The 24,379-nt window shown below is 37.4% G+C and overlaps 1 protein-coding gene across 3 annotated transcripts in view; it reads left to right on the forward strand.

Annotated features, from left to right (window-relative positions):
- The window catches only part of LOC124985227 (BEN domain-containing protein 5), a 1,510,890-nt gene that overhangs the window by 1,193,974 nt on the left and 292,537 nt on the right, over positions 1-24,379 (forward strand). For all 3 annotated transcript variants that reach the window (XM_047553797.1, XM_047553787.1, XM_047553806.1), the window contains one exon: positions 4,708-4,747. In XM_047553797.1, the coding sequence (XP_047409753.1) occupies positions 4,708-4,747 (40 nt within the window). The remainder of the gene's footprint in view (positions 1-4,707; positions 4,748-24,379) is intronic.

The raw sequence follows: 24,379 nt of genomic DNA on the forward strand, positions 1-24,379 counted from the left end.
TTTCATAATTAAAAAAAATTGAAGATAGGTACTTAGGACAACTACAATTTTCACTGAAGATAACTGAACCCATAAAAGGTTTAGTATTTCTGGGTAAGGTTTTTAATTAGTCCTGCTTTCAGTACTTCCACCCTCCAGACAGTCAAGGTGACCACAGGTGCCGGTAACATTGTACTGACAAAACAGAGTCCACTGGATGCCTGGGGGAGTAATGGACAACTCCTGGGGCTAGGATCCTTGTAGAAAGTCCCATAAGCTTCCATTGTAGATTCCCTGGCAATCTCTGAATAATATGAATGTAGAGATTACTCCTATTGACCTTAGAACCCCAATTCTCCATGGCCTTAAAGTGGTTATGCTCAGCTTTCATCACAAAGTTGTTAATTACAGAAGTGGTGAATGTTCATGTTTACCATTTTTACACAGGAAGGCTAGATATCGTCCTCTTAACCAGCCAGGTAATTATATATGCCTGGTTGACTAGCATGGCTTACCCACATCCCTCCAGGATTCCCAAAAAACACACACACACAGGCACACAGGCACACATGCACACATGCCTAGGTGTGAAATTTATTTGCCAGAGGAGCAATAGCCTCTCTCCATCCAAGTGCAAGTGTGCAGGCACACATACACGCACACACACATGCACATGCACATGCACATCCCCACACAACCACAAGCACACATATAACGGCTCTGTCTTCCTTAGATATAGTATTTGATCAGCTAGTGATTCAACAGTTAGAAGCCACCTGTCTCGCTGACTTCATTTATCTCTACCTAATATGTCGTATTCTACTTTCCTGGCAGTTAATGTACTATTACCATCTTCATAGAAGAGGTTTTTGTCTCTATTAGTTGCTAACTAATTATAATAATTTGGTAATTCTTTTTATTCAAGATGCCCCTCTGTATATAAGTGATTGTACATTATTGGTGAAATTCCATAAGTCATGTGCCCTATGTTTACAAATGCCATGCAGTTTCCCTTTGGTAATCTCAGATGGTTGTGCCAGGTAAACTAGTAATTAAAATTTTCACTTTCATTTATACCTGTTATTTTTGAAAAATTTTGGGGGAATTATTTGACTATTCCATCTTCTTGGCTAAAAATTTGTTGCAAAATCATTCTGAAATATACACTTTTGTTTTCATTTGCTTATAGAACACACATTCTGCAATCTTAAGAACTACAGGTTAAAACAATAGCCTACACTTACCTGCTTGTGCCACTAGGTGGTGTACACATATGTTAGTGAACTGCAAGTTAAATGAGTTTGTCAAGGGGTTAGATTTAATTCATCAGCACAGGGGTGGTACAGATAGTGGTAGTTATAGAAGTCCTGGTGAGATGGTGATACTGTAGGCAAGAGTAAGGAAAGGAAGTTCTCCCAGAGAACATGGGTAGACTGTATTGCTGGATGCAGAAATGGCAGGAGTAAAAACAGAAAGTCCAGAAACCTTAAAGATATGGCTGAGGAAAAGTCTCGGGGAGGGAGGAACATGCCTACCTTCCATACTGATTTGTTCCTACTAAACAGGGTCATCTCAAAAGGAATAACAGAATACTTAAATCATTTAAGCTATATGACATCAAACATTTCTTTAAGGCCTTTGTTCTGAGCACTGGAGGCATAGAGATGAAATGAAATAAGTAAAGACCTAGTAAAAAAGGCAGACAAGGGAAAAGACAATTAAGACAGAGCAGGATATAAAAGATGGGCTTTACAAGATTCATTGGAAGATCAAAATATGAAATACTCACTCTGCTCTGAGGGAGGGAAAGAAGGAGTTAGGTTGGATTTGGTGCAGGAAGTAGACCTCACAGGTCTTTAGAGTGAGGGGGGCCTCAGGAGGGAACAGCATAAGCAAAGGCATCAAAGCTTAAAGGATGCTGTGGATTTGGGGATTAGTTCAGTTGATCTTAGCAAATGCTTACTGAAGGCTACCCAGTAAACAGGGATGATTGAGAAGACCCCCAAAGGTCACAAGAACTGATGTAACGAAGGTGTATAATAGATGTCTTGGACCCTTAAGATGCTCCTTGTGTAGTGAGAAAGACTCACATACACAGAAAATTGTAATGTAAAAGTAGACCTTAAATGTGATCCCTTCTGTTCTTAGAATCCCAAAGTCCTGGCCTCAGGGGTTCTCAGAGGACTCTTTACCAGAAGAGGGAGCTCACAAGCACAGTAACTGGTTGTGTCATTTGATTCAAAGTGATTAATGGTATTTCAGCATCACTTGCCCATTTTAGAGTTGTGAAGTTTAAGACCAGATACAGGCAGCAAGTTGTACAAAGTAACACAGAGAAGCCAGGACACATGCCCAGGTGTGTCTGACTCCTGCCAGATTTTCTTCCTGGTATTTTTTTCTTTTTTTTTTTAACTGGACCCTGGGCACAGAGTTGACATTTAACAATAGTTCTTGACAGGGAATTAGGCACTTTTCAGACAAATCAACCTCCTTTGCCAACTGTAATCATCAGAAAGATAAGCCTGTGGAAAAAGAAGGACACAATATCCCTCATGCGTGAGGAAAGTGCCAAGCCACACAGGTTGGCCTTGGAGAAGACAGCTTGAACCACTTTTCCCACTGCTCTGGTTCTGCATGGGAGGGGAGGTTGTCTGGCTACAGCATTCCTTTTAGCCAGTACGTGTGTGTGCTTCATTTCAGCTCGAGAATTTGTGCTCACTGTGTAGATCAGTGATATCTCGGAATTGCGTTGTTTGCTTGAAAATGTCAACTGGAATGAGTTATGAGCTGGCAGGAAAACAGGGTTGTGTGATTTAGAAGGCTCCAAAAGGATACGGGCCTGCTTTCAGAAGGTCCATGAGAAGTCAGAAGCAAAGCGTTGAGAGATCTTAAAGAGGTTTTGACTGGAACAGGTCAAGGTTAAATGGAGATGGAGGGTGATCGAAAGACAGGAGACTTGAGACCAACTCCTATGAAATAAAGATAGAGAAACAGGGAATATTAAGCCTGGAGAGACAAGATACAGATCTTTTCCAGACTTCCAAACTATTGTCATGGGAAACAGTGATGTCATCAAAAAGCAGCACTTCACCCTGTTCTAACTAATAACAAGTAGTGAGTGCCTATCAAGAAAAGAAATGAAACAGAAACAGTCTGACTATTTGGTGGGAATTTTGCAGAGGGGACTCCTTCACTGGTGGCAGGTCAAAGTCAATGACCTCTGAGCTCTAAGTATCTGTAATTCTATGAAAAGTGACGAGACATCTTATAGAAACAAAGGGTCAGATGTTCTATGATAGTAACAAAATCAATAGTAAGTAGATTTTCTTTATTGAGAATCTATTAAATGTCAGGTGTAATGCTAGATGATTTATGTGCATTGTCATATTTTGGACTTCAGCACCAGGATTATAGCTAACTAAATTCTTATTCTGGCCCTGCCATTTAATGAAGTTGTGGTCTGGCCAAGTAGTTTCTCCTCCATGATTGCCATGTCCTTCCTCTGTACAAACCCTGTAGAACTATCAAGAATCTGAGAAGAAATGTTATATCAAAGTACCTACTATACGTGGTCTTTAGTTGGGTCTCAAGAAAAGGTTGCTGCCTTCCCTTTTCTGCTTAAACTGAATTTCAGGAAACTATTCTAGGAGAAAGGCAAGATAAGAGGGAAATGCAGGTGAGGCGAGATATGTGCTAAGACAACCACTGGATGAAACATCTGGTAATCAGAAGCTCCTGCAATTCGAAGCCTAGATTAGTGGTTCTCAAAGTGGAGTTTGTTTGGACCCGTTTAAGAAAAGAAAAATGTAGATTTTTCTGTACCATATGTGAAATATCAAGCTGGGGAAAGAGAAAGAGGTTAGCAGGAAGATGGCAGGTTAAGGAGTCCTGATTGGAGTCTTCAAGGGAGCTGCTCACCACTGCCCCATCAGGAGCCTCTTATACCCACTTCTGTGCACTCAGGCTTCCAGGACAGGTATAACAGAGCTTCACAGTAGGTATACTGTGACAGGGATCAAGACTTCTGAGATATTGATTACCTCGGCTTTTGGGGTAACCAAGGCCAACTGCCTCCAAATGCAAGCAGCACCATGCAGGTAGCCTAGTGTGCTCGACAAATATTAATTTGTATGAATGTTGTGTGATACAAAGGGATAAGGATTCAGTTAGAGAAGGAATGATGATATCACCAGTAATTGAAATTGTTATAGCATGGTTGAACAATAAACCAGCCCCAAAGTATCTTGGTTAGAAAGGTGTTATTAGGCATGACAATAACACTGGCACCCAAGACAAAGACTGTTTCCAGTTTATCAGACACTCAACCAACGTAACCAGCATAAGCAAAGAGAACTCTGAGTTTGCCTGGTACAGAGGAGTGAGCCTGAGCTAGGAGACTGAAAAGGACCCTTTTTGTAGCCTTAGGTAAGCCTTATTTTTCCTGGGTCTCATTTTTTCTTTAAGTATAGTATAGGTTTGATTGGGAGACCTCTGAGGCCCTCTCAGTTCTGACCATCTATGTTTCCAAGGACAAGTGAAAGGCTGTTCATTCCCCTTTGTCTCTAGGATGCAAGGCCTCTGGGCAGATTTATATGCATAAGCACCATGTGTGCATATTTGACTCTGCCCTGTGTGTCCAGATATGTTTTGTATGCTCTCCATGATTTGCTAAGCACAAGTTTGTCTCTGGCTCAAATCAGTACTCTTACAGTGTGTTTTCTTTTGCAGCAACAGCGGCAGCTTGACCTCTTGACAATTACCAGCCCCGGTAAGTAGGCGCAACTGACTTTTCTGCCATGGCTTCTCCCCATTTCCCAGATTGATGCCTAGTTGCTTATCCAAACACAATCCCTGCCTTTGACTCCCTGGATGAACAGCATGATTTTTGCGCCATGAATGACGCTCCCCTGCCCCTGCTCCAGGGATACTTTCTTTTCTCCCCCCCAACTCTCTGCTGTCCCCTTCTGACTGTGAAGATGGCAGGGCTGATACCTTGGATGTTGCTAGACACTCTGGAGTCAAGTTCTTCCCAAATCAGTCATTGGACTCAAATGTCAAGGACATGTATCATCTCCCGATAAATAAGTTTTAAAATCATGGGGAATAGGGAAGCCACCTGGCAGGTATCAGGGAATGAGGGAGGGTGGATCATGAGGAAGAGCCTGATAAAGTGACCAGATTTGGTTGGCTGTGCTCAGTCAAGATTGCTTTTGTTTCTCCCCTTTAGGGGAAGGAAAGACAAGTCCCCCAACAAAGCTGTAGAGATGGGATTAAAAGTTCTTTTCTTTCCCTTAGACCTGACATCTAGTCTAGGCAGAGGCTGAGCAGGTTAGTTTTGTCAGAGTATTTTACTGTGGTTTGGGAACTGGAGGCAAAATTGGAACTGGAGGACAAGAAATGCAATTCTCTCTGGGGACCGAGGGGGTGAGCATTCTGGAGTGGGTGTGCTGGTTCATCTACATGCACAAGGTGATAACAGTCCTGGTGACTATCTGCTGTGCTAGGCATTAACACTTTGGTTACTGAACTATGTGTGGGTAGATGGAGGTCTGGGGTGGTGACCCAGATGTGGAGCAGAGTGGCCATATGACAGGGTTGGGAGTCACTTCAGGAATGACTAATTACCAGTAAACGTGGAGATGTTTCAATATTTTAATAACCAACGCAGCTGAACTATGTCAGCCCTGCCTCCCACCAAACTTGACATGCTGTGTCTAAGGACCAGGTGGTCACTTACAAAGTGATTGAGAAATTGCTCTCTGCAGGCACTATCCTAGCATAAAGGCTGGTTATCTGCTGTATGTAAGGGTACAGGACAGTAGATCCACCCAGTTCAGGCGGTCTTACTATATTTCCACCTAATAGAGTTCTTGGACTTAAAAACTTTAAGAATAAATATGGAAATTGTTTGAAGCACATTTACTCTGTCCCACAGAATGAGTGTATTTATATATATGTATGATTAACATTTATAGAAATTCCAAGTCACAGGCTGACATAACTGGAGTGTCTCTCTCATGTGACCTACCAATTCCTCCTCACTGAAGTGCTGGTGAGGGATTATTTTTGTCCTGTCCTGTTTACTTGCTCTCCTTTTAAATTTTGTCCTTTTCTACTACACATGCACTGTCCAGATTCCCTGCTTCCACATCCCAGTGTCATGTGGTCACACCCTGAGTGTTCCATGCTAGCTTTTTCTGCTCCTAATTGCTACTGCACAAATTCAAGCAGAGTAGTTGTGAGTCCCAGTTCACTCCTTTTAGACAGCTATGGGATTGCAAAATGCTCAGCACTGCCAGAGTTTGAGTGGTTTATAATTATCCTTCCTTTTAGTTGAGAAAAGAATATCTTCTGGGTCAGCACTTCCCAAAAGGTATGTTGTGGCACACTGGTGTTCTGCAAGAGGGCTACACTTCTGTGCTATTGTGAGATATTGATCCACTTAGCTCTCAGGGGCACAAGTAGACCTGGGTCAGCTGGAGCTCCTCAAGGTGATAGCTCTACACCTATATTTCAGACAAGTATTATCCATGTATGCTTCAAAGGTTAGGAAGCACCATTAGACCGTCTATTATCTGGATGACTCTATTCCATTGTCAAAAGCACTTTCATTAACTGTCTCTCACTATCAAATTCACTCCAGTTCCCCCACATCACCAGAAGCTGCAGCAGCTAACAGTGGACTGGGGCTGTCCATGGGAGTTACTGGTTTATCTGTATTCCTCACCAGACCATCATTAACCCAGAACTGCAGTCTGATGCTGCCACTCCTGATGGACTACAAGCCTTGTGAAATTCTGATTGGAATTTGGAAACCTTAAAATTCAGTGTGATATTGTCTTTAAAATTTATTTTATTTATTGTGAATAATTTCAAATATGTGGAAAAACTAGAGACATAGCGATCAGTCATTTACCACCCCTTCCCAGCAACTTGGCTTTACTGTGGCTGCATTATGCCGTCTCTGCTAGAATCCCCTATTTAAAAGAAAATTATAGATATAGTTGAGACTTTGCATTACTCCTTCCCGATTGCATCTCTTATTCCCTACACCCTTCAGGTAACCACTGTCATGTATTCAGTATTTATTTGTATCTATGTATTAAAATGTAACCAGAATTATTTACAAATTCCTATAAATGACATCAAACTAAAAATGTCCTTCCATGACTTTTTCCCTATGTATTACTATATTGTAGGAATTTATTCATGATACACATGGCTCTGGTTCATGAGTTTTAATTGCTGTATAGTATTCCATATATTATTGTATTACAATTTGTTGATTTTATTAATCATAATTTAATTATCTATGGCTTTTCCCAATTGCAAACAATGCTACTGAGAGCATTTTTGTGAAGGTCTCCTTGTGCATCAGTATATCTCTAGGGCGTATTTATGGGACAGGAATTACTAATTATATACCTCTTCAATTTTACTGCATAATGGTCCAATTTTCTCTAAAATAGTTAGACAAATTTATGCTCTCAACACCATAGCATCAGAATTTCCATTTCCCTGAATCCTCAACACTTAGAATTGTTGGACTTATGAATTTTGCCAGTTGGAATGATAAACGTGAAATGATATTGTTATTTGTTTCCATGATTACTAGTGGGGTTGAGTTCTTTCTATATGTTTATTGGCTACTGAGGTTTCTTCTGTGAATTGACTTTTCATACCCTTTGTGTATATTCTTTTGGTTTGTTTCTTTTTTATTGATTTGTAGTTTATTATTCTGAATCTCAGTACTTTATCTCTTACATGCACTGCTAATATCCTCTCCTAGAATGTGGTTGACCTTTTTAAAATTCTTTAGGATGTATTTTGGTAAGTGGAAGGTTATGTATCATTTTAATGTTGGTGAATTAATCAATCTTTTGCTTTATGTGTTTTGCTTTTATGACCTGAGAAATTCTTCCCAACCTGGATATAATATTCTCCTATATTTACTGCTAAAGTTTGGGAAGTTTTGCATTATATTAGGGTCTTTACTTTGTCCCATTTAGGACTGACATTTGTAAATCATATGAACTAGGAATGTAATTATTTTTAATTTACGTGTGAATAACCCATTGTCTCAGCATCATATAGAAACTAGTCCATCCTTTTCCCCACCTATCAGCAATTATACTTCCGTCACGTCAGTCTTCCCATGTGTGGAATCTCTTCCTGAGTTCCGTCTATGCTATTCCATTGGTCTACCAGTCATACTGTGTTCTTCATAATAAATTCCAATTTTGATATTGTCTTTATAATTAACAGGAAGATATCCTTCCCCTTTCCCTTTTGTCTTTTGGAAAGCAGCAATTATATATTTTAAAAATAATATTTCTGAAATACAATCTAATAATCTCTATAGTGTGACAAGTAAATTTGTTCTATTTGTACCTATAATTGATATATTTGGATATATTTATACCACCATATTTGTGCTGTTTATCTTTCATTTTTTTTATTTTGTTCTTTTGGACCGCTTTTTAAAGTATTGATTTAGTTTTATTTATTGCCTGTCTTTTTAATCTCCTCTTCAGATTTGGATGCTATAAATTTCTTTTATAGCCTTTAATTGATTACCTTTGAATATATATTTTAATTATACTTTTTCTTACAAAGACTACAGTTATTCCTGTCAACCAAAAATGATATAACTCCATATTTGCTGATGAGAAGCATTCTTTCACCACCATGTTGAAAACTGGCCTGTCACCATGTAGTTGTTTTTGTTTAGATTTTTGAGTTCAAATTTTTGCAAAAAAGAAAGAGAATGTATTATTATAAGTGAAATTGGCTTTTCCCACACAGCTTGAGTTTTTGTGTTCTCTGATTTCTTATAACTCAAGCCTTTTCTATGTAATCTTACTGAAGTGCTACTTCAATACCTATTTTAGTGAGAATCTGTGGGTAATCCTCTTAATTTGTGTATGTCCTTATTTTGGCTTCTCTTTGGATGTCAGTTTGGCTAGGTGTAAATTCTAATTTGAAGAGAACTTTACTTTGAACTTTGAAGACTTTTTCATTGTCCTCTGTATTTGTATGAGGAGTCTGCCATTAGGGAAAGATTTCAAGATTATATTTAATCTTAATGTTCTGTCTTTTTACTTTCATGAGTCTAGATGTAAATTTATTTTTATTTATCCTGTTTGGTACTCTGAGTGTATTTGCCACCTAAGAATCTTATGTTTGGGGAAATTATTGGCAAATTATCTCTTTAAATATTGCCTTTTCCCACATTCCTTTGATTCTTTGCTTTAATAATTCCTATTAGACAAATGTTAGATCCTATCGAGTGATCCTTCATGGTTCTTTGCTGATTTTTAATTTTTTAATAATTTTTATTAATTTTGTCTTACTGCACTGATTCTGGGTTTCTCCCAAGTAACTTGCATGCATAGATTCACATTTTTGACCGTATCTACTCTAGATTTTTTCTTTTTAAATATTTCAATAGCTATATATTTTCATTTCCAAGATTTCTAATTTTGCTCATATCCACCTGTTCTTGTTTTATTTCTGCCTATTCTGTTTCATAATTTCTTGTTCTGTTTTAATGTCTTCATTTGTTTCCTTGAACATCCTCAATATGCTTATTTTAAAATCTTTGTTCCATAAAATAAGTTTCATCTGGAGGGAACTCAAGTTCCAATTGTTGATTTTGTTTAGTATCATTTTTAGCATTCACTTTCTTCATGCGTTTTGAAATTTTAATTTGTAGGATGACTTTGGAAAGAAAGTTTTCTCCCTCTCTACTCCCAAACTCCCTTATCTCCCTTTGTGGTAGTTTCTGCAATCACCTCTACTCATATCTTTGCTCTAGGACCTGGAGAATATTGGGGTTATAGAAGAGACAAAAAGTTCAGGATGGTTCGACATTACTTCTGGTTCCCAAGTCTCTATTCCTCATTTCCCTAGGCCTATGAAGCATAGGCACTCTCCCCAGAGTTATGCAGTGACCTTTTTTTTCTAGGCTTTTTTCATGACAAGGAGATCCTTGCCCTGAGCAGAAACTTGTCTCTGATGTTCCCCCTCCTATAGAGGATTTTCAGTCTGCCTCATCCTGTAGGAGGCAGGCTTTTAGCTGTTACTATGTGCTTCTGCATCTAAATTCCAGCAAGCCCAGTAGACTTCATCTGCTATGAACATTTGTGTACTAGTTTTTGTGCAGGCATATTTTTTCAGCTCTACTGGACATATACCTAGGAATGGAATTTTTGGCCATATGTTAAACTTTAGGATAAGCATTTTGAGACATTGTCAAACTGTTAAATTGTCAAAATAGGTGCACCATTTTATTATTTATTTATTTGTACCTCAGATTAAACTCAGGATCACTTAACCACTGAGACACATCCACAGTCCTTTTTTTATGCTGTATTTTGAGATGAGGTCTCACTAATTCCTCAGGACCTCACTAAGTTGCTGAGTTGGTCTCAAACTAGCAATCTTCCTGCTTCAGTTTCCCAAGTTTCTGGAATCATAGGCATGCGCCACCACACCTGCCAGTTGCACCATTTTACATACATTCCCATCAACAACATAGAACAATTGCAATTTCTCCACATCCTCTCTGACACTTGTTAGTATACATCTTTTTGATAATTGCAATTCTAGTGGGTTTAAAGTAGTATATCATTGTGATTTGCATTTGTCTTTTCCTGAGGTCTAATAATACTGCATATCATCTCATTTGCATGTGAGCCACTTGTATATCTTCTTGGGAGAAATATCTATTCGAATTATTTAATTATTTCCCCTTATCCATTTTATTTGGATACTATTTGTCTTTATATTATTGAATTTGTAAGAGTTCATGTGTGTATTCTAGATATAATATTATCATATTTATGATTTGCAACTATTTTCTCATATTCTGAGGTTATCTTCTCACTTTCTTCATGATGTCCTTTGAAACAAAATATTTTTATAAGAAATATTTTTATAAAAGTATAAAATATTTTTATTTTTGATAAAGACCAATTTTCCCTTTTATTGTGTGTACTTTTTGTGTCATATTTAAGAAGCCATTGCCAAACCCAAAGTCACAAAGATGTACTTCTGTTTTCTTCTAAGTTTTATAGTGTTAGCTCTTACATTTAGGTGTTAGATTAATTTTGAGTTAATGTTTTGATATGATGTGAGATAAGAGTCCAGACTCACTCTTTTGAGTGTAGATATCATTTTCCCAGCACCATTTGTTGAAAAAAACTATTATTTTCCTATTGAATTATTTTGTCACCTTGTCATATGGTCATAACTTTTTGATGGTCATAATTTTTTGATACACTTCAAGGACAGCATTTAGGAAGTATCCTCTCAGAGGCAAATCTATTTTAGGTCCTTTAAGTATTATATTTTTCACATAGTTTTCCCTGCTGTACCATAATACAGGTATTATCTTTTCTGTGTTGCAAACCAAGTTGCCATGAGATTAGAAGAATTGTCTACAAGAACATAGTTATTAAGTAATTGGATCAAGATTCAAGTCCAGATCTGTCTGATTCTAAATCCTTTGCCTTTTCCACTTCCAAATATAAATATCATTTCATTATGTAATTAGCCCTTAGAGTCTTATTTCCCAGACAGAATTCCAACTGACCCACTTTGCTAGGGACAAGGAAAGACTAGAACATTAGGGACATCATAGTCATTTGGGCTTTTCCACTAACTAGGCTATCTTGAGAAAAATTGATTTCCTAACAATAGAAACATCCCAACTAATCACAGCTAGATTCATTCCTGAATGAAAATATCCACAAAATTATTTTAAACTTGTTAAAACAATACTGATGATAAGTGATGATAGACTGATCCTGCTGACCTTCACATGGCAACTTTGAGCTTTGTCGCCAATAAAAATCTCTCATGGTATAAACTCAGCACCTTTGGATACTAAAGCACCAAGATAGAAAAGCCATTCTACCCTTCTTCATGACCATTTTCAGAGCCAATATGGGACCTATGGAGTCAGTTTTGGAGCACAGATGATTTGCACAGAGGAAATGGTCCAAGAAATGCAAGCATATCATTAAAAACAGCTTTAAAACATCTTTAGAGAAGAAAAATAAATTACTCCTAATCCCACAGCCTTAGCACAATACAAAACCTAGTTCTATTTATACATTTTTCTTTTCAGTTCTTGTCTATATGCAGAAACATATTTACATAATTGCAATCACAGTAAGTTTTTATATACATCTTTTTTCACTTAACATTATTTCATAAACAATCTCCATGTTGCTATGTAGTTTACATACTTACCATCTTTTTATAATCACTTTCTCTATTAAAAAATTGTGCATGCCCATGGTGCAGATTTGGGGAAACAGAAGTTATAAGGCTGAAAATATCAGTTATCTCCCAGAAGTAGCAGCTACTTAATATTTTATACATTTACTTCTTTGCCTTTTTCTATGCATGTATAATTTTGTTTTACATAGTTGAGATCATATAGAATATAAAATTTTATCCTGACTTTTCACTTAATATTACAACAGAGATACTTTCCCAAGCCAATAATGTTGAATATTTAACTTGATTCTAGTTTCTAAGTCTTATGAATAATTTCTCAACTATGTATATGTTTTTGTCTAGATTTTAGGTTATTGTCCTAAAAGATTACTAGGGATAGAACTGCTAGATCCAAAAGCATTTTATAAGCTTTTCAAAACATATTTATTTTTAAAGATCCTAGTATCTTCTACCTTTTATATGTAGCCCGATATAGAAAAACGTGCTAATGTTGTACATTGTGTTATGTGCAGATATTTATTCTTAAAATAACACTACCATAAAATTATTTGTGGAAAAAAAACTTTTTACTTCTTGGGCATGAGGTTTTTATACTGGTTATTTTAGAAACAGAATTATTGGGTCAAAGAATATTAATACATTTAAGGAATTATTGAACCTTAATATCAATTAATTTTCCAGAAATGTCTAAATTTATACTCCCACCTCTACCTCTCAACTTCCATCTCTTATGTCAACAATGAAAAACTTCAGCATTGAGTATTACTCAGAAAATCTATTAAATTTGAATAACAAACTCCAGAATCTGAAAAACATATGAAGGCAGGAGAAGCATGTTTGTTCTTGTGGTCCCTCGGGGACAAACTGTAGTATATTCCTAGGGCATTAGTCTTGGGAACCCTACTATCCCAGAACTCAGCTGAGGGGGTGGATGAGGACTCAGGAGTTCCATTTTGGAACATACACTTGGATAGACTGAGCTCTGGGAAGGCATGACACCCTAAATCACAACAGCTGATTCGCATGGGGAAGGTCAAGAAAGAACAGGCAAGACCTCAGCCATTGGGCTGAATTCAGATCCCAGGCCTAAAGAAACTAATTACAAAAGCTAAAGTTAAGGCACAGAGACCATACGAGTAGAATTCTTTAATCCCAACCAAAAGTGGCTTAAGCAAAAACAGTCAATTCATTGCTTCATATAACAAATAATCCAAAAATAATCCTGAGATTTTTGTGCATCTTCATAATGGGGATCAACAGACATGGACCAGTTTTCTTCTTCTCTTGACTTTCTCAGTGTAGAATCTGTTTCCAGGCCATGTGGTCTCACAATGACTGAAACAGCTGCAAACTTTATATTTTCCCAAATTCTAGGCCAGTAGGAAAAAGATGGGGAATCTTAATCAGAAGTCTCAGCAGAGTGCCTGTGGCTTCTTATTTTCTAATTGAGTCATTATGAACCTAACTTTGAATATCTATGTCCAGGGAAATCTATTGTTCTGATTAGCTAAGATTGGGTCATAAATACCACATCTGAAATTGGAGGATAAATTAAAGTTTTGCATTATTTGGAAATAGCCCAAAAGCAAATGAAATTTTTCAATAACCACCTCTGTGTCCAAGGTAAGCCAAATACATGAGTTATAAACTCTGAAAGCAGAACTTGCACAAATCTGTTCTGCTATGTCCTTTACACACTTTCTATCCAAAAGGCTAGAAATATCAGGCTCCAAGACCAGAATCTCCAGGTGTGACATCATCAAATAGAGGAAATATAGTATTTTGGACCCATGGAAGGGCATTTCAGGTTAAAACCAGACCTGGAGACAGCAGGCCATAGGGACTAGGACCTATGTTTACTGGATATAGAACAGGATGCCAGTCTTAACTCAGAGTCAAGAGAGTGTCAATATTTGGGAATCAGATAGATCTGGGTTCCAGTCTTGGTTCTACTACTTCTTGGCTCCATATCCTTATGAAATTTATTTAACTGTTTTGGGGCTTAGATTTCTATCAAATCTAGATGGTAGCACCTATTTAGTAAGGGTAAAATGAACATAAAGTCAGGAAATCATGACAATAAAGCCTCTAGCTATTAATATTAGCGTGAAAATACCATTAACATTATAGACCAGAACAAAAGCTCTGTTAATAACATTAGGTCTTCTCCACAGTGGGGTTTGGGAGTAAGATAAGAGCTACCTGGCCTTAGCTAGAAGGATATTGGTTCTCAGTGATTCAGGGGTTAGAGGCCTAAACCTGCAGGCTCAAGTTCTAAGCAGTATGAATCTGTCTGTATACTTGTGGAGCATCAGGGTTATCTTTCATAGGCCCGTGTGATGTGTCATAGCCTGAAGCAGTGCAGTAGAGTGATTCACTCTAGCCCAGCCATGAAGTAGACAGACTCATGGGATTTGAAGGGTACAGGAGAAAACTACAAATTTGGTAATTATAATTGAGCTGTAGTAAATACATACATTATGCTTTTGAATCCTACCTCTTCCACCTATAGTTTGACTTTGGGGAAAGCCTATTAACTTTAAAGTGTCTTCCTCTCATTTTACCATCTATAAAAGAGCAGACAATAGCAATACTTCTTAGAGTTTGTGATGTGATGTATGTAAAGTGCCTAATATGATGTAGTAAAGTGCATGGCCCGCAGTAGATTTGAAATAAAGAATTGTTAACATGAATGCATCACTGCATTACAAATTATCCAAAACTTAGCAGTTTTAAACAATAATAAAGGTTTATTACCTCAGAATTCTTGGGGGTCAGGAATCTAGTAGCAGCTTAGGTGGATGGTTTTGGTTCAGGGTCTCTCATGACATTGCATCAAAGATGTCAGCCAAGATTGTAGTTATTTGAAGAATTGAGTAGGGCTGGAGAATCATCTGATTCAAGATGATTTACTCATATGAATAGCAAGTTGGTGCTGGCTTTTGACAGGATACCTTTGTTCCTTGCCATTAAGACTTCTCTATAGGGCTCCTTGAGTCACAGTATGGCAACTGACTCTTCAGAGTGACTGATTCAAGAATGAAATGATGTACCCCATTTGTGTACAATGAATCAAAATGCAGTCTGTAAAAAATTTTTAAAAATAATAAAATGAACATGTACTTCAATGTTAAAAAAAAAGAAGGAACTAAATAAAAGCTACAATATCTTTATGATCCAGCCTGGGAAGTCGTAGTCTATCATTTCTATAATATCCTATTAGATACATAAACCAACCTGTCAACTGTGAAAAGGGACTAAAGAAGAATGTGAATACCAGGGAGTGAGAATGATCCAGAGAACATCAGGGGGACTCACTTCACTTCTAAGAAGATTGTGATGATGATGGTTATGGTATTATCCCTTGGTTTCCTTCAGACGTACTTACCTTTTCTCATTCCTCTTAAGGATTCTCCCCTTACTCTCAGGATACATAAGTAATGGCCTAGATTTTGAGACTGGCAGAAGTTTCAGAGAAATATATTAAAAATTGTCTAGTTATCATTTCTTCTATAATTAAATAGCTAAATGTGCTCATCTATGTCTTTTTATCCTAACCGACCTAAAATTGTAAGGGCCTTTGCCTTGGTCATAAAAGTGAAATTTTTTTAGCCCTTTTAATTTGCTAGATTAAGAAAATAAGTTTATCTCATACAGGAAAATAAGATTATGCCCCCATACCTACCTCCTACTTTATTTCATAGCCCTTTGCACAGTTGGAAAATGGGTGTAGGGCCTCTACTAAGTTTAGGCAAAGTGTGATCAAGTGCTTGTACTTGAAATTCCTAGAGATCAAGGATCCAACGGCATGTCACAGGGTGGTGTACATCATTCAAGCTCTGGTCTTAAACATCATCAAAGAAGGTGGTGAGGCTAGAAGAATATAGGAGTTTGTTCTTAACAAGATTTACTGACCTCTCATCACCAGTGCTTACTCAGTACTATCAGGGACAGAAAATAAAAGTCTGTATGATGGAAAAGAAAGAAGAAAAATAACTTCTAGAGTCCAGTGGAAACTTTGAAACCACACAGACCAGGATTCAAAACCGATCTATACTATTTATTCTTCGTATGATTTTGGACAAAATAGCTTCAGGTCTTTCATCTCCAATGTTGCAGGGTTGTTGTGAGTATTTAATGAGATAAAGTGTGTATCTGATGCATATCCAAACACTGAAGATGCTCGTGTTGTTAGGGAAGTCCTTCTCTGAGGATGGTTACCACAGTTACCTGTTATTTTTTTCTCAACAGAGTAGCCCCATCCTATTAGTTCATTCTCTGAAATGTCAGTAGGGTCTCTGTTTGTCACTTGTAGTGGAATTTTCTCCCCTTTAAGTGGTTGCTGAATCATTGTCTTAAAACTGGATATATATCTCTCTAGTGTATCCAGAACCTGAAAAACATGAGGATCAGTCCATCCCATCTGAGACCCAATAGTGTATTAAGATTGTTTTCCTTCTGAGAAAAGAAAAAAAAAAAGATTCTACAGTAGACTGTCTTGTTAAAGAAGAGTTTTTAACTGCATTGGTCATTACTACCTGCTGGGCATAGAAATCCAGTGATAGGTAACCTGTAAAATTTTTCATTTGTTATCAAAGTAACAAAATTTAACCAGGTTTTTTGTTTGTTGTCTTGGGCCAGTTAGTCCACTACAACCCAGAAAGGGGCTGCTTGAAGAGTATTCTATCTATGGGTGGGGTTTGTGCTACAAAAAGATAAATAGCAAAAGTGTTTGAAGGAATTACATAGTGATTGAACCAGAAAAGAAAGTGCAGCATTATTGTCAGTCCATATGCAGCTGATGAATAGTGCAGACCAGTGAAGGTCAGGGGGAGGAGTGAAGGTCAGGACAAATGAAAGAGAAGCAGCTAGAGAGCATTGGTATGCACAGCACTGTGCACAGCCACCAGTGGATGAACTGGCCAGGAAGTAAGTATATAAACTGAGGAAGAGAGAGAGAGAGAGAGAGAGGGAGAGAACCTAGAAACTCTGTAGTCATTCCACCTTGCACAGCATTCATGTTCCTGACCAAAGGACTTTTCCAGACTATCAGCTTATAATAAACTGGAAATAGAGACGCACTGGTTTAGATGAATTCAAGAAACATTAACCAACATATTCATCCAGATTTTAGTGTAATCCTAATACATGCTTGCATCAGAGTTTTAGGTTTATCCAAAAAATGATGGGCTAGATTTAACTGCAAGGCCTGGTACATAGTAGGGGCTTAGAAATGTACTTGCTAAGAAGGCTATTTTCCTCTCAGTCAGCTATCCACTTGAGTTAGTCTTTCGAAGGGTGACCCATTTCACCAGTTTGAAGTCTGAAGTACTGTTCCCGCCTTCTTCATTACTCTCCCTTCCACATCTGGCTGTTCTAGGCAGGCTGAGCCTTTGCAGAAGCTAGGGTTCCCCTCCCAGCCCACCTGGCTCCTAAGTGGTATTTGGTAAAGCTTAAACAACCTCATGTAGGGTGGTTGAAAAAGTGATCTCCATTTCTTTTGAGTAAGAAGAAAGAAAAAAACGGCAATACCACCTTCCCTCTACTTGCTCATTAGGATTCTGGGTTACAGCGGTGTTGCCTGGCTGCTCTAATTGGATCTGTGCGCACACAGGCCTGTGTGGCTCCATTGAACGCTGACATTTCTAACTAACTGACCTTTTCAGGACCACTGGTACTCCCATAATGAGTGTGCAGCAGCATTGTGTGGACACAATACGGCAGACTTCACAGCACCCAAAGAATGCAGGATTGAAAACTATTCAGAATTCCCAATCTCGAGTTAGCAAAATGAGAAAATTGGGTCCCAACATTCATCAGCATGTTATTGTGCAGATATCGATTTCAATGCCCTTTCATTTCGTTCAGAAAAAAATAAGTTGTATTATAGAGGTCTAAATTAACTTTTGTTCTGTTATTTTTCCCCTGTACCTATAAAAAGGTCAAATGCATTCATAAGACTGAGATAGATTTACTGGATATAAGCACTGAGATAGCAATCAACCTTCAAATAACCTTTAAGGAGACATCGGCTCTTCCATGAACAATAATTGATGTACTCATTAAGACTGAAATTCTTCAGGAATCACTTAAAGGAGAACAGTTATAGGGCCAGTGGCAAAAATATGTCATTTAGAACAATGAGATAATGGCTCAGATATTTGAAATTGTTGTGGTCCATTCAGTATCACTGGGAAAGTAAGGGGACTTCAAAAGAAAGCTTTCTTCAAAAGAAAGGAAAGGGGGGTAGTGATTGTCATGTTACCCAGCAGGAACAACATAGTCTGGGCCTGGACAGGAAAGGATGTGACTTCTAGGTGTCCTCTGGGTCCATACCAGAAAACTAGAATCTTTTTCCATATAAATGCAGAGGGACAGTAATAGATTTATCAGGGCCACTCTCTTCACCCTGAGAAAGTATGGAGCAAGAGGTAGCTACGAGTGGCAACTCTTCTGATAAGACAATGCCATCAGTGAGTGTGTGTGACTCTTCCCCTAATGCCCTTCTGAGAATTATATGCTTTTCCATTAATGTGTTCCAGGCTTGGAATCAGGCCACCCCAGTACTGTATTTCATAAGCATTCACAGGCCGACCCTGCGCACTCCTATGCTTGGTAATCAGAGGGATCGAAAAGGTTGTTTAATTTCGTTTCAATTGAATTAAACTCAATTCAAGCCATTAAATATTTCTTAAGAATTTGTTTCTCAAACAATTAAATATGTGTGTTCAGAACAAGGTATGAAAAGACAAATCGGATGCAGTCTCTATCCCAATGCATTCATAGCCCAGGGCTCCCTGCACTCACTCTAAAGATGAGAGAGCAAAGTAAAATTAAGGGTCTCCTTCAAACAAAGCAGTTCACTGTGCTAGGTTCTGTATGTTTTAAAACTGTCTAAATCCTAGTTACCATCCTGTAATTATAAATAATATTACCCTATTTCAGAAAGGAGGAAGCCACGTGATTAACTCCAGATCACCTGCATTATATAAGTGACTGAGCATACTGATTTCAAAGTCTAGGCTTTTCTGCCTCTTTCCTTTGTGGAGGGCTCCTCTTTAACCTTGATTTCATCTACTCACACAGGAGTGGAGAAATTTCTGGTAGAGTAAGTCTTTACTGGGTACCTGAATTGTGAAAAATATTTTATAATGAGAAAATTAAAGCACTATATTTGATATTTCATTAAGGCTGGGTAATTCTTTAGGAATTCTCAAAAGAAAATGGTTATAGAATATTGTATATAGTTCTGGAGTGACAAATAAAGGATATGGGGACTGCCACTCATTTATCCCATAAATCTATGGCATTGCTAATTCATCATGAAATCTTTGCTGCTCAGCCTGGATTTAATTTCAAACCCTCTCTTACACCATATTTGTTTGCCATTATTTCAATACATATCTGTATGTGAGATAAAACAAACTTACCACACTGAACTAGCTGGTTTCATTTTGTATATGAAGTGTGACCAGAGAAAGAGAGAGCTTGCCAAAGGCTATAAAGTGAATGAGTGGTGCTTAAATGCATTATAGGTCCAGTCATGATAAGAACAATATCTAAGGCATAACGCCTGAGATAGAAGATCAAGGTCTGTGGGGAAATGGGCAGGAGGTACTTTCTTCCTTTGATCTATACCTGCTACTTTTGTTCTGACACCAACCATTCATTCATTTATTTGACTATTAAAAATAAATACACATATATCTGTTTATTCATGCATCCATCAATTTTACAAATTTATTGAGTGTTTTCTATGTATGAGCACTGAGAAGACTCGTAATAATCCAGGTATTACAGGCCCCTTTCTTTAAAGTAAAAATAGTTATTCTATTTTATTTACTAATTAAGAAGTTATTCTAAATAATGTTTTGGGGGAACCTGATATCTCTCAGATTGTAGTTTTCACACTACTGATGACCAAAGAAATTTATACCCCTCATGCCATTACTTACAAGGAAATGGGGCTGATCAGGCCTATTTGGCCCTGGACTTCCTGTTGGCTTTCACCAGTCCAAATACTCCAGGTTATGCTGTAAAACACACTGATGAAAATAATAGGCAACAGTTATTTAATGCCTATCACATGCCAAGTATTATTTTAAGTACTTTTAATATATTAACTCTTTCTTAATCTTCACAAAACACTGATTAAACATCGTAACTATTGTCATTTAACAGATAAACTGAGCCACATAGAAGGCAAGTAACTTGCTTAAATTTTCATAGCTAGTAATACAAGTGGGATCTGAACTCAGGCAGTATAGCTCCAGAATCTATGTCACTATGCTCTACCGTCAGTCCTATAGATGCTCTTTATTTAAGAGTCCGGAAAGTCTCAAAAGGTTGTTGTAGGAGGACTAAGGGGTGCAATGCTAACTAACTTAGCCATTCTACATTTCATGGGTTGGGAGATGGGGGAAATCTATATTTTTACAAGTGTTCACCGGCCTTAAACATAAGCATTTCCCATATGGGCCTTTGGGGAACACTCCCTGTATTCAAGCCACAGCACTCTATATATTCAGAAAAAAATCAGTTGATCCCCACTGGGGTTGGATTCACATTGTATTCTGTGTGTAGTCCCTCAGGCTTCACCCTGATGGCCACTACTATTCATGTGTTCTTAGTTCTCCCAGGCTCTGGAGGCAGATTTGGGTCATGAATACAAGTGAATGTAAGTCACTCTATTCCAGTTAGAGCTGTGGAAGATATGAACCAGGTACCCTTCATAGTGACAGGTTCTTTTCTCTTAGAAGACATAGCCTTATCCCTTATCTGAGAAAGCTTATTTTTTATCAACATTGTTTCAGCCTTACCTTTCATGACTGCTCAACCACCCTCCCTGCTATTGTTCAGATAAATACAGCCTCTTCCTCTCTTGGGGGCTGGTCCTATGTAAGAAAACACAGTAGCTATGAATGGTTACAACCTTACTGCCCAAGAAGAATTCTGTATATAAACTCTGATGAATCTGTAGGCTTGCTTATTTGTTTTCTATGAAATTATTTGTTTCTGTCTACATCTCCCTCTGATCGGATCCAAAAAAAAAAGGAGAACACTAAAGGGGAAAGGGACATTGAAATGCCAATTTATTATTTATAATGATTATTTATTCAGGAAGATCAAAAGTTCAAGTCCAGCCTCAGCAATTTAGTAAGGCCCTCAATATCTTAGGGAGACCCTGTCTAAAACTAAAAAGGACTGGGAATGTAGCTGAGTGGTAAAGTGACCCTGGGTTCAATCCCCAGTACACACACACACAAAAAAAAATAGCAATAACAACAAAAAGATCAGGAGGAAAAAGAAGAAGAGGAGAAAGAAAAGGGATCAACTGTTCTTGAAGGAAAGTGAACAAAGCTTCACAGTGGAGGAAATTGTAGTGGGTCTTGAAGGATGCTCAGGAATCCATAACACCTGTGATGGCAGGATATTCCAAGCAAAGAATATCACAAGTGCAAAGGCATGCAGGAATATTAAAAATGATCAGAACAATAGGTTTTTTGTCATTGTCTTTCCTGATATAAGGCATATGACTTGGATCATAAGAGTTCAGTTATTGTGTGAAAAGGGAGAGATCACTTGTGTCAAATGAGATAAAATTTTTAAAGTGTCCATTAACTTTAAGAACAAAGAAGAACAAAGAAGTTATTGAGTAGTGCAGTGATCAGGTGGGTTGGTGGGGAGTGGATACTAGATTGCAGTAGGGTAAGAGGTCAGTGTGGGCAGCTTTCTTTATTTGTCAAGCAGGCAAAATTTCTAATTGATTGTTCTGATCTTCTGCATCATTGTGGTTTTTTTTCTTCTTTTCCATCAGTTTAATTATTAAGAGAGGTGAATGATGGTTATGGATTCTTCAACTGATCCTTTTAGTTATTTAAATTTTATATATTTGAAAAAATTAGAATTATAACTTTCTTATGTATTAATCCTTTAAATAATATATCTTTATAACTAGTAACTATTTCATCTTAAAGAAAAACTTTTTCTAACCTTAATATTGCTGATCTAAGTTCCTCTTGATTAGTGTTTGCATGGTTTAGATTTTTTATTTCATTTTAATTTTGATGATTCCATTTGTTAATATTTAAAGTGTGCTTCTATGCAACATGTAATCTTTTCAAAATAAAAAAAAAAGAAGTCAGTGGAAAATGAAGAAAGGGAGATTGCAAGTGTAGTAGAATACATGTTATTAAAGATCAACTTGGAAAGAAAGGAAAAAAGAGATATAGGACTGAGGGATAGCTTTCTTTTTTTGTCATTTGTTTGTTTACATTATTTCTTTAAGCTGAGAGGAATTCAAACATGCTGATTAGCTGTGGGATGGGACCTGAAAGCAGCAGTGGAGGAGACATTGAAGACCCCACAGTGAGATGGCATAAGTGTACAAAGTTGAACCCAGCAGGGAGAAATCAGAGTACAGGATTCCCCAGAGTTGGGTGGATAATCTGACAAAGTTCAGCCCTGCTGGTGTTTGGGGTAGGAGAAGAGTTGTGAGCTCTACAGCTTAGAAATTCTACCCTATGAACTGATGCACAGGACAGTTGTGAGGACTAAATACACTAACACTGTAAGGGGTCCACAGTTTATAATAAATAAAATACTCAAAATATATTACCCAAAAGTGAGGACCAGGAAGAAATAGAAGAGAAACTCAAGTCATAATCTGATCCTGGGTCACAACTGGGTCTGCCCATTCTGATGGGAAAGAAAAGTGCTTTGCATCCAGGAGAACTTGAGCTCTGTTCTTAACTGATGAGGATTTACCTATCTCTGTCTCCATTTCCTTATTCATAGAATGAGAAGTTTATGCTAGGTTGTTTCATAGGGCCTTACAGACTAGAACGTCCTACAATCCATGCTTTTATAAATTCAGAATGTGGAAAATTTAGCCTCCACTCTGGGAGTGGAGGGGGTGGTAAACTTTCATAATGGGCACTGAAATTTCAATATTATATTACTTACATGTTACAAAATATTATTATTTTGGTTATTTTTTAGCCATTTAAAAATTTGATAATGGGCTAAGATTTTGCTTATGAACAATAGTTTACCTAATAATATGAATCTCAAAAGTCTGTCCTACCATCATTTAAAGGTGATTTCTATTAAGAGAAAAAGAAAGTCTTTTGAACTTAATTTTAAAACATCTATTTTAACAAAACAATTTATATTGAAAGATCATCCTTAGAAATTTTTATATCCTATAGGAAAAATATCACTTTATTATGAGAAAATTTCAAGAATCATAAAAAGTTCCACACTCACCCTTACTTCTACAACCCTAACTCAACCATTGTGGTCCCAACATAAAGTGATTTTATTATATATAAAAATTTATTCTTCAAGGTACTCCTGCCCCAGACAGTGTTTGTTATTATTATTTTTTTAACCATTTCAAGAGTATAGTTCAGTAATGTTAAGTATATTTACATTGTTGAGCAAAGATTTCTAGATTTCACCTTATAAAACTGAAACACCATACCCCTTAAACAACAGTTCTCTTTAGATTTTCCCCATCCCCTGGTAACTGCCATTTTACTTTCTGTTTCTGTACCTTGGACTACATTAGATAGCTCTTATTAGTGGAATCACACCGTTTCTACCTTTTTGTCTCTGATTTGTTTCACTTGACATAACGTCTTCAGGTTTCATCTATATTGTAGCATGTGACAAGATTTCATTCCTTTTAAAGGCTAGATAATGTTCCACTGTCTCAGTGTACCTCATTTTGTTTGTTTATCCATCCCTCCATGGACTTGAGTTGTTTCTACCCTTGATCATTGTGATATTGCTGCCATGAACACAGGTGTGCAAACATCTCTTTGAAACCTTGCTTTGGATTTGGCTAAATAACTTGAAGTAGCATTGCTGGATCATGTGGTCTAATTTTTCATTTTCTGAGAAACCTCCATTCCACTTTGTTTTATGGTTCTGTTTCCTTTCATCTGAAAGGGAATTTGATCCCATTTTCTCTTCTCTCTCTATGTCCTTTGACAGATCAGATTTGTGACTGCTCATAGCTTTCTTTCTAGGGTCAATAATCCATGGGAAGACTTTAGCACCCAGAGGAGAACTGGACCAGCCATAATAATAAGAAACTGGAATGGAAAGTACTGATCGATGTTAATTCTGTTAGTTTTCATTTCAT

The sequence above is a fragment of the Sciurus carolinensis genome, chromosome 1 (genome assembly GCF_902686445.1).
Source record: "Sciurus carolinensis chromosome 1, mSciCar1.2, whole genome shotgun sequence".
Taxonomy (NCBI): Eukaryota; Metazoa; Chordata; class Mammalia; order Rodentia; family Sciuridae; genus Sciurus; species Sciurus carolinensis.